This window comes from Euprymna scolopes, chromosome 17, assembly GCF_053919585.1.
Source record: "Euprymna scolopes isolate OS-2025 chromosome 17, ASM5391958v1, whole genome shotgun sequence".
Taxonomy (NCBI): Eukaryota; Metazoa; Mollusca; class Cephalopoda; order Sepiida; family Sepiolidae; genus Euprymna; species Euprymna scolopes.
Genome location: NC_136498.1, coordinates 29032858 through 29045227, shown reverse-complemented (window position 1 = coordinate 29045227; position 12370 = coordinate 29032858). Strand labels below are relative to the sequence as shown.

General features: G+C 32.7%; 1 protein-coding gene across 9 annotated transcripts in view; it reads left to right on the top strand.

Moving 5' to 3' along the window:
* The window catches only part of LOC145296721 (uncharacterized), a 128480-nt gene that overhangs the window by 97297 nt on the left and 18813 nt on the right, over positions 1 to 12370 (top strand). For 8 of the 9 annotated variants that reach the window (XM_080142712.1, XM_080142709.1, XM_080142717.1 and 5 more), the window contains one exon: positions 6062 to 6166. The exons of the other annotated variant lie outside the window; for it this stretch is intronic. In XM_080142712.1, coding sequence (XP_079998838.1) covers positions 6062 to 6166 — 105 coding nt within the window. The remainder of the gene's footprint in view (positions 1 to 6061; positions 6167 to 12370) is intronic. 9 annotated transcript variants of the gene reach the window in all.

The window sequence follows — 12370 nt, the reverse complement described above, 5'->3', positions numbered from 1 at the left end:
TGCTTTTGAGTGTGGTGTCGTTGGCAAACATACCCATCTCAGAGACAATTTTATCAGGTAAGTCATTTATGAATATCAGAAATAACAAAGGTCCAAGAATCGATCCCTGAGGCACACCTGCATTTATATAAAATTTTTTGGACGTACGCCCATTGAGGACAACCTGGATTCTTCTCTCATTTAAGAAGGATCTAATTATGCTAAGCATTTGTCCAGTAATACCATAGGATTTTATTTTCATGAGAAGACCATCGTGCCATACCCTGTCAAAAGCCTTAGATATATGAAGGGCTACTGCCCTCCTCTCCCCTGCCTTATCTAGTGCTTGGTATAGACGTTCAGAGATTACAGTTAGAATATCTGCAGTAGAACGGGCTTGCTTAAATCCATATTGGTGGTCTGACAGAAGTTTAGCAGCTGTGAGGTGTTGGACTAGAGCTTGATTAATTAAGGACTCAAATATTTTGGCGAAAAGAGGGAGGAGGCTAATTGGGTGATAATTTAATGGGTCAGTTCTTTCACCAGAGTTTTTGTAAACTGGTACCACAGAAGCAGTTTTCCAGTAGCAAGGAAAGCAACATTCATTAAGATATTTGTTAAAGAGTTTAGAGAGAACAGGAGTGACCTCAGCAGAGAATTTTTTTAATAGCACCGCCGGGATGAGATCAGGTCTACATGCTTTTGAGTTGTCTAGGTTTTTTATAATATCATGTACTTGGGAAGACGTGATCTTCAGATCATCTAGCGTGGTTTCTGTCCGCAGAGGAAAATTAGGGAGGGAATGGCTTGCTGGGTCCAAGGTAGAGTTTGAGGCAAACTGACGGGCAAGCATCTTAGCTTCCTCAGTTGCTGTGCAAAAAACCTCATGATTGTTTGATAATGGATATTTTCCATTGCCCATTACTTACTACACTATTATAGATTTTCCAGAAATCACGAGTTCCTAATTTTTGTGCTTCAATGCATTTCCTGGTGGTTTCAGTATATTTACTCTTAACTGTTGCTACTTGTTTCTTGCAATTATTTCTAGCTTCTATATACTTTTGACTGTTTGCACAGGACTTATGCCGGATAAATCTACAGTATGCATGTTGCCTCTGAACAATGACAGCTGCTCATGTAGAAGTAAACCATTGGGGAGAGTGGCGTTTTCTATAGAACTTCCGTGTAGGAACATGTGAGGTTTAATGTAGAATTTTCGTGCAGGAATATGTGCCTCAATTGCTGCTTTGAACCATTCAGTAGTCTCATTTGCGCACTGTTCTGCTGGAAGAGAAAAGATATTTCCCCATGGGGCGTCTCTGATGTGTTCTCTAATGGCATCCCAGTCAGCCTTATTGTAGTACCTTGTCTTTTTGAGCAACAGCTCTTCAGCTTGGGGTCGGGAGTTTAGAGTAATGTTTATCATTATCACAGCGTGATCAGCATTGCAGAGTGGGAACAGTTGTCAGAAATAGATCCAAAAGTGAGGCTTGCTGGTCCTGGCGATCTGGGAGATGGGTCAGGAATGTTACTGTCTATGTCAGGGAAGAGGATATAGCAAAGTTATGGATGACGCTATTAGCTGTGTCAGTGTAGTTAGAGAAGCCAAGCCAATTTCTGTGGTGGGCGTTAAAGTCACCAAATACATGTATTTGGGCACTAGTGTCAAGGGAGAGTGCTACATCTATGCTGTAAGAGACATGATTGATTATAGTACAGTCCTGGGGTGATGGAGAGCAATAAAGAAAATACAGGTAGCTAACGCTATGTTGTAAAGTTAGTTTTAAGCACATGAAGAGCTGATCACCTGATTCTAATTTAGATTCCCTAGACATGAGGAGGGTGTTACGAATATAAACTCCAAGTCGGTGCATGTGCCTGTCAGAATCCTTACAACAAAGTGGAAGATAACCAGACATGTTAAAGATGTTAGATGGGATGGAGGAGTGCAAGTTAGTTTCACTTAGTGCTAAGATATCTATAGAGATAGATAGATAGATAGATAGATAGATAGATAGATAGATAGATAGATAATTATTTTCACGGTCAAACAACGCCAGCCATGAATGGCAACTAACCAGAAAATAATGAACTTCCGGTTTGTTGGCTTTCATAATTAGTGTGATCTACGACATTGTTTGACTGAGGAAAAAATTATATCTTTTCACACATTCTGAAAGTTTTAATATATATATATATATATATATTTTTTTTTAAATTCAATTTTCACCCCAAACAAGGCACAGTGCCACTTTGAAGTAGGGGGCTACTATGCATATATATATGTATATCTATGTATATATATGTATATGCATATATATGTATATCTATGTATATATATGTATATGCATATATATGTGTATATATGTATATGCATATATATGTATATTTATATATATGTATATTTATATACATGTATATGTATATATATGTATATGTATATTTATGTATATGTATATATATGTATAGGTATATATATATATATATATATATATATATATATATATATATATATATATATATATATACATATATGCATATATGACTATCCCCTTATTTAAATATATATATATATATATATATATATATATATATATATATACACACACGCATAAAAATATATACTTATATTTATACTTACCCAACCACCTATTTATACTTATTTAATACTAATTTAATCTCTCTCTCTCTCTCTCTCTCTCTCTCTCTCTCTCTCTCTCTCTCTCTCTCTCTCTCTCTCTCTCTCTCTCGTGGTTTGCTTGAAGCATTGTCTAACGGATAAAAGGTGTTTCTGAAGGCTTATGATGCAGGAATGTACAGTTGTTGTGAGCAGATAATTAAACAAATACTAAATAGTTTCTCCACTAAAGATGAGTGATGCAAACACGATAGGACCTATGGAATAAATACCATCCACAGTTGAAGAAAAAGAAAGAAAAACAAATCAATAAAAAAATATTATTGAATTATTTGTTTATTTATCTGCTCACAACAGTTGTACATTCCTGCATCATAAGCCTTCAAAAACACCATATATATATATATATATGAAATAAAAATTACAATAAGTTTACCAAGGTAATCAAAATGGTAAACTTAAAATATATTATAAATATTAAAGTGTTAATATTTACAAGTAAAGTAATCTCAACCAGATGTAAAAGCTCAATAAAACCGAAAAGGAAATAGAGCTTATAATATAATTTTGTCTGGGTCAGTTTGACCTTGCTTTTCAAATTTAAACTTTCACCGCTTTTCGTTTTTTTTTTTTTTTTTTAAAAACCTTAATTTACTTGATTCCTCCAGCCTTGACAGATGTGTTTTAAATATTCTCTCCAGTGCTTTTTCTTTTAATGATTTGGAATTCATTCTATTTCCGATTTTTTCCAAGGAACTCTGTCTTTTGGATCATTTTGGACCATTTGGAATTTACCCATTAGATTGGAAATTTTAAATTCGACCGTTTTGGATTTTACCATTCTTGGATTTTTTACCCTTCACCGGACTATCCATTCATGTGAAATCTTTTTATCAATTTTCTTCTACCTCCTATTCCCCTTACCTCACCCTTTTTTTAACCAAGTAAGATCTGTGACTTATTTGTAGTTTCATTAAATACTTTTATATGCAAAATCCGATCCTGCATTTTGATGAGAAGGAGAGTATTTCTTTGAAACTCCGCGGATTAAGGACTATCCACTTATCTTGTGCTTCCTTTTTTAAAATTAAATATGTTTTTAACTCTTTTTCAAGATGTCTTTTAACATGTTTTATAATCATTTGTTCATATATATATATATATATATATATATATATATATATATATATATATATATATATATATATATATATATAAGAGCAAATAGTTAATAAAACATGTCAAAAAACACTTTGAAAAAGAGTTAAAATCATATTTAATCTGAAAAGGAAACACCCAACAAGTGGACTGTCCTTAATCCACGGAGTTTTGAAGAAATACTTTCCCTCCCATCAGAGGGTAGGAATTTGCAAAATGCGGGATCAGATTTTGCATACAAAAGTATTTGATGAAATTACAAGTAAGTCAAAGATCTTACTTGATAATTAAAAGTGAAGCAGAGGGAATATGGTGAAGAAAAAGGTGATTTCACGTGAATGGATAGTTTGGTGAAAGGTAAATAATCCAATGACGGTAAAATCCAAAAATGTAACTCCAAGAAAGTCATTAAAATTTCCATTCGCACAAGTAAAATCCAAGAAAATCACGTAATTGGGAGATGGTCCAAAATAATCCAAAAGGCCGCAATCCGTGGAATAATTCACAAATATGTACAAGGAAAAGGGGAAAAATTCCAATAATATTATTAAAAGAAAAATAATATATGCTTTTAACATGGCTGCCAAGACAAAGTGCAATCAAGAAAATCAGTGAAGAAGCTCAATCTCCTATTTGGTTTTATCGAGCTTTTACATCTGGTTGAGATTACTTTATTAATATTAATTCTTTAATATTTATAATATACTTTAGTTTTACCATCTTGGATCATTTTTGTAAATTTAATTGTAATTTTTATTATATATATATATATATATATATATATATATATATATATATATATATATATATATATATATCCCGATTTTATGTATGTATCCATCTATCATGAATTTTATGCATCTATTTCTTTTCAATTTTATCTATCTATCTCAATTTTATCTATCTATTAAAATTATGTATATATATATATATATATATATATATATATATATACATAATTTTAATAGATAGATAAAATTGAGATAGATAGATAAAATTGAAAAGAAATAGATGCATACAGAAAGAGAGAGAGAGAGAGAGAGAGAGAGAGAGAAAGAGAGAGAGAGATTTCTATAGAAATATGATTTTTTTTCAATTATATTTCACCTTCTTTTTATATACTAATCCTTTCTTTATATATATATATATATATATATATATATATATATATATATATATATATATATATATATATATATATAACTACTTCATTTACTCACATAAACCTAATATACGAAAGTATAGATTTATACGTAAACTTTAAGTATTTACTTCAAAAGTGCTCAATACGTAGGTAGAGCTAGTTAGTAATTTATAAAATATATATATATATATATATATATATATATATATATATATATATATATATATATATATATATATATATATATAATCTACCTTTCTATCTAGCTATTCCAAATCTTTTTGTAAATAGTTATCTAATATTTCTTTTTTTCTCTTTACATAGGAGTCACAACTTATCAAGGCCCGGAGGCCACTCGAGGATATAGGTTATTGCGTGTACAGTAATCAATGGGATAATATCGTAATAATCGTTAGTAATGGAAATTTGGTAAATTGGATTACTTAAGAGGGCGGTTCATCAAGAATTTGTTTATGTTGGTCTTGAAGACAACCAATTTGTAGTCAGCTGGGAAGCAGGTAAACGGGAAGAGAGTTCCACAGGCGTGAAGTTCTAAGAAAGAAGCTTTGTTCATGGAATCTAGGTTTTTTATTTAAGCACAGATAAAGAGTAGGGAAAATTATTGATAGTGGTTTCAGCTGAATGCAGTGGAAGTAGATAGACAGGTGTTTTTTGTGGAAGATTGTGGAGAGGGGACCAGAGATTAGAGCTCAGACGAGCGCTTGCCATGGAAATAGCGATAAAACAAAGACAGGCTGACAACGTCTCTTCTGTGGGAAAGAGGTTGCAGGGAAAAGAAAATGGCATCCCCACTAAATCTATTTTGAACTCTGTCAAGGCAGGATAAGCTGCTTGTTGCAGCACCTGCCCAGATGTGGCAACAGTACTCCATTCTTGGGCGTACTTGGCGTTTATAGAGATAGAGAATGGAACGGTAGAAGGATCCCACCAGTTTGCTAACTTCTTCTTCTTCTTCTTCTTCTTCTTCTTCTTCTCTCTCTCTCTCTCTCTCTCTCTCTCTCTCTCTCTCTCTCTCTCTCTCTCTCTCTCTCTCTCTCGTAATAAGCTTAGTATATACACCTGTCACATTCTATTGATATCGAAATATTTATCTTATTTCATCCTTTCTTTTTCACTAGAAACAAATCCGGATATTTTTGACAATATTCATGTCGAGTGTGAACACGACGAGATAAAACAGAAATTCATTCCATCCGCTTGGCAGAGCTCACCCAAACCATCAAGTAATTTGTCACTTTCTTTATTCCTTTCATTCTCACTTCACACACGCGCGCGCACACACACACACACACACACACACACACAAATATATACATATATGCATATACGTACACACACATAGATATATATATATATAATAATTATTTTATATATCTAGCATAAAATTTATGTAAATATTTTTAATATTTATTTCAATGGTGCTCGATACGTAAGTAGAGCTAGGTAGTAAGTTTTGAAAATATATATGGCAATTAAGCTATAAGGAATTTTAGGATTAGCTAACCAAAACTTGGAGCTCAAAGAAACTGGACGGTCATCGTAGTAGAGTGGAAAATAGTACGGCAGCACATGTAGAAATCTAGACGACCTAAATTAGCTATCCTAAACTTTAACGAATCCCCAAATTTATTAAACTGCACGAGTTAGATAACAAATGTATGTATACACAAAATAAGCTTTACGCGGGGAAAAAATGATGAAATAATAATAATAATAATAATAATAATAATAATAATAATAATAATAACAATAATAATAATAATAATAATAATAATAATAACAATAATAATAATAATAATAATAATAATAATAAAACCGATGATCATAAATATAGCAATAATAAATAAATAAAAAAATACTCTAGTATAACATAAAATGTAAATAAACATTCAAATAAAAACTAGCTACTACTTGTTGACCCCCCCCCCAAAAAAAAAACAGGTCCGTGTGCACTCATTGGCTATAATAAATGGGTTTGTGAATAACTAAAAATCTGACTGGATGACTAGCAAACCCAGTACCACAAAGCAACATCAATTCCATGCATTAGCCTGCCGAATTCTCATGAGGATGAAACTAGGAAAATTTTTTGTAGCTTAATTGCCATATAAATTTTCAAAACTTACTATATATATATATATATATATATATATATATATATATATATATATATATACTAGCACATGGGGGCCCGGCGTTGCCCGGGTGTTTGGAGGTGTGTGTTGAGCAAAAAAAAAAAAACAAGTGGTAATAGGAAGGCAGGCTCGACCCCGTACTTGTCGGTATTTGTCATCTGAAGGGTCGAGCTTCAAAACGATACTGATCTTGTGAAAATCCGTCGCCTCTGTCGAATGTTTTAGGAAGACATGCAAACATACATTTATATATTGGTAGCTCAAATTTTCGACCCAAACTGATTAAAAAGCTTGCCCTATCACTGAATACTCTTTATGTAAAATTTCAAATATTTAGACCAGAAATTGTTTGAGTAATTTGGTAGAGACCGCAGAAGTCAATTTTTTTTTTACTTTTATCCCTATTATGACCCCTTAACATTTATTGTTTTGAGCTCAAATCAAGTTATATAGTTAGATCCATGTCCAAGGAACCTATATCTAAAATTTCAATTGTTTATACCCAAAATTGGCCGAGGGTTTGGTAGAGTTCTCAAAGGTCAAATTGTTGAATTTGACCCGTTAACAACTAAATTTCTGGCTGCAAACCGATTACAAAGATTTTCCCAAATCTCCATTCCCTGTATATTAAATTTCGAGTCTGTAGACTGAAAGTTGACAGAGTTATTGTGTAGAGAAATGTACACACACACACACACACACACACACACACACACACACACAGACGGACACTTTCACTTTTATAGATATACTAGCATGGGTGCCTGACATTACCCGGCGTTGCCCGGGTGTTTGACGGTGTGTGTTGAGCAAAACAAAACTGGTAGTAAGTAGGAAGGCTCGAAGACACTTTCACTTTTATATATAATGATTAAATAAAAAAAAAAACCTGAAGAAAGTGCTCAATAGTACTGTAGAGCAAAATATGTTTTTAAATCTGCTTGATTACACATGTTTCGATTACCAAATCGTGTTAACGATCCGATAATTTCATCAGACTTCACAAAAATAGATATTTATTAGAGTGAGAAAAAGAGAAATTAGAAAATGTACAAACTTGAGTAAAAAAAACAGCAGCAGCAGCAGTAATTGTAAATTCATTGAGAAATGACAAGGGGCGAGGAGTGGGGCTAAAATATCAAACATTTCATGTTTTTCTTTCACTTTTCTCTCTGCCCCCCCTCTCTATTCCTATCTGTGTCTGGTTTGATATTTTAACGCGCCCCCTGGCCCCTTGTGACTTCTCAATAACTTTACAATTGACTGCTGCTGCTGTTTTTTTTTAATATCTCGACTAGCAAATAATCCTTATACACTGTGAAATCCTTATACACTGTGAAACCACAAAGGAGAGATATAACATATGAGACTGATTTGGAATCAAGTCTCCTCTTTCTGTTATTTCAGCTCATATGAAACCATAGCAGTAAGTTTTAGTCTCTCCTCTATCAAGGCCAGAAGTTTTGGGGAAATATCAGATATCTTTTAATTCTTATGCAAAACTAGGAAAACAAATGACTATGATTGAAACATTTTATGGCTGTAAAAAGTGCCAAAAATAGGCTCTGGATGATCTTGTTGTGCATTCTTAAGAGCAAATGTTGTATAGCCCACTACACAATTCAGATCATGGCCTTTCCAAGGAGCCTTCATTTGTTAAATTATAATCAATAGTCGCTGAGATTTGGAACTTATAAAAATACCCCAAAAAGGTAGTATATATATATGCACATATATTTGCATATATGTACATATATTTGCATGCCAGGGCGGGCATGTATGTGTACCCGTGACCGTTTCTTTTAAGTATATATGTGTGTACGTGCGCATGTGTGTACCCGTGGCTGCGACCGCTAGCTGACCCTCTCCAAACAATTAACAACAAAATAAAAACTAAAAATAAATAAACTGAATCATAGCCCCCCCCCACCCCCGCCTCCAAATATAAGTGAACACCCAACAGCCCAAGAAATCACCTCACCAACGAGACGCTAAAAACTAAAAAACTTTAACACCAAGACTCGAATTTTAAAGTAACCCCCTCCTCCCCTTCCCCTCATGTATCCCTATGCCCTCAGCCACACCAGAAATGAACTTCCCAGACCCTCCTCCACAAGTTCCTTAAACCCAAAAACTAAAACATTATCGACATACCAAACGCTCCACCCCCACCTTCCCTCCTTGTTCCCTTCCTCTCTTCCTCTTCCGCCTTCCTCGCTACCCCCCTGACCTCATTCACTCTTCCACTCTTTCATCCCAAAATAGCGAACATTTCTGTAAAAGTCTGGGGACGCTACAGACGGCCAGAAAACGGCCGTGTAGCCGAAACAATAATGTAACTTAACAGAAAGATACAGTAACAAAAAATAAAACGCATATATATATATATATATATATATATATATATATATATATATATATATATATATATATATATATATATATATATATATACTCTGGTAGCCAAATTGAATATCGTAATTCTCATATGTTTGATTCTATGCGACGAAACTACATAAAAATTTGCAGGCTGTTTGAAGATTATGATACTATTCTATGGTTAAAATTTTATGAAAATTGATAAAATGAATCTATATTTTCAAACCAATAAATTATGCTCAAATTTGCCTACATTTGTATATATATATATATAGTGTCCTGCAAGTTTTGCTGCTTCGGTTGTCCCCCCTGTGGCATTGCCAGGCCACTAATATATATATATATATATATATATATATATATATATATATATATATATACACGTGAGAATATGCGTGTGTGAACACTTCTAAACCTACATACTCAGCGAATTTTTGATCTACAGGCTTGAAATTTGGTATATAGAGTAGTCAGACATGTGAAGAAAGTTTTAATCGGTTTTAATCCGGAAAAGGGCTGCTAAGGGGTAAAGATTGAAAACTGTTATGTAGGATCATCGGATTTTTATTTGTTTGTCAACTATTTCAGGAATGTCCATGTGTGAATCATTAAAATGACAGATTCCTTATGTTAAGAATAAGTATTTATGAAACACTTTGTAAAGATCCTGTCAAGCTGGTCTAATGGTTATCGTAATCGACTCATTGTCTTTAGGTTTTTGTTTCGATCTCAACTCCAGTATGTTTTGTTATTTTTTTTTTTTTTTAGTTTCTTTCCGTTTTTACTTCACTTTTTAAAAAAGGAATTTAACGTTCAATACCTACGATGTTTCTGTTTATAATCAATAAGAAATCTGCATTAATTAAAAAAAGATAATATTTATGCGTATTTTACGACCGGGCAACGCTGGACGACTTGCAAATAGCTTTACCAGACTTCTTCTGTGGAACACAAACTTTATTACGTCGACTGACGAAGACTTACTGGTTCTGAGTGATCACTTGTATGAAACATTAGCATGTTCAGTGTAGCGACTATGTGATATTCGCTTGTATAAATATAAAATAATATATCTTGCTCTTTTTTTATGGAGCACTCTTAATAACCTCATTTTGAATTCACGAATTTCCCTCCTGAATACCTTTAACTTTGTGTGTGTGTGTGTGTGTGTGTGTGTGTGTGTGTGTGTGTGCGCGTATATATATATATATATATATATATATATATATATATATATATATATATATATATAATAGCAAAAGTACCCGTCGTTGACTGGGTTCAAAAACAGCCTACAGAAAATGAAAGTATGATAGGTTATGAAAAGGAAAGGTTGTCACAATATTCTGTGGATCTATATTAAAAAACCTTGTTAAACTTTGTGACATATTTCCATTCTATGGAGGTTAGGCGCGAACGAACACCCCATAATTTTATTATACCATATTTCTCCAACTGAAACAATTATCAAAGTATACTTACGCAGATAGATATGAAAAGTCTTTATTAAAGTTTGTGCCTATTTCCATTCTAAGGAGGCCAGGCACGGACGCAGACCCCACAATTGTATTATACCATCCCTATTTAAGTTAAAACATACTTATCAAAGTATTCTTATGTACATCTATATCAAAAACACTTGTAAACGTTTTTTTTAATTTTTAAATTTTTTTATTTCCATACTTTGTGGACCAGGCGCGTCCCCAATTTTAATGAATCATCATTATGCCAGATCAAACATGCCCATTCCTGTGTCTCGATACATTCTCTATCATTATATGAGATCATTTTTCTATAATAATCAACCATATAGGAGCGTATTCGTGACCAGACACACACACACAGACCTTCAGCTTTATATATATATATATATATATATATATATATATATATATATATATATATATATATATATAATAAACATGCTTCTCTCTCTCTCTCTCTCTCTCTCTCTATATATATATATATATATATATATATATATATATATATATATATATATATATATATATATATAAGTAGCGATACTGAAACCAAAATCAAGATTCATTCGATTTATATAAAAAAAATCTGGGTGTGACTTTTTTTTATATACAAAATGAATGAATATTGATTTTGATTTCAGTGTCATTCTTATTTTCGATCTGATAAGATGAGTCTTTCTAAATTGAGATTCCACTGAAACATGTATGCACATATGTAACCAATAATGTTTGTATAATAAACATATTATATACCTGCTTTGTCCTCCATCGAGCATTCTTTAATAAACACGAGGGTTTAAGTGCATCTACACCTAAGAAACCAAACTATACAACCATTGTATATATATATATATATATATATATATATATATATATATATATATATATATATATATATAAGGTGCATTCAATAGGTTTCCCGATTTTTTTCGTATAGCACTTTTATTGATAGTACATACATAAAACTTTAGTCCCTTTCGAAGTAATCTCCTCTTGCTGTAATGTACTTATCATACTGTTCCAACAACTTCTGGAAGGCCCCATGGAAGGAAGTTCTCTTGTGTTAGCATGTCAATGACCCTTGTCTCCTCAATTGTCTCATAACGACACTCTCTAAGGTTTTCCTTGAGCTTTGGGAATAACCAAAAGTCACAGGGAACAAAGTCTGGACTATAGGGAGGGCAAGGAACTTTCTTGATGTTCATCTTGGTCTGTGACAAAGATAGACCACCCTTGAGACAAACTTCATGCAAATCTACATCTTCAGTTCCTCACGAATAATTGTGCGTTTAATTTCCACACTGACATCAAACTGTGCATTTATTGGCTCTATAGACACACAACGAACCTTATCCATGATTTTTTTTATTTGGCCAATTAACGCTGATGTTCTGACTTTCTTATTCCTCCCACAACTTTTATCATCCCT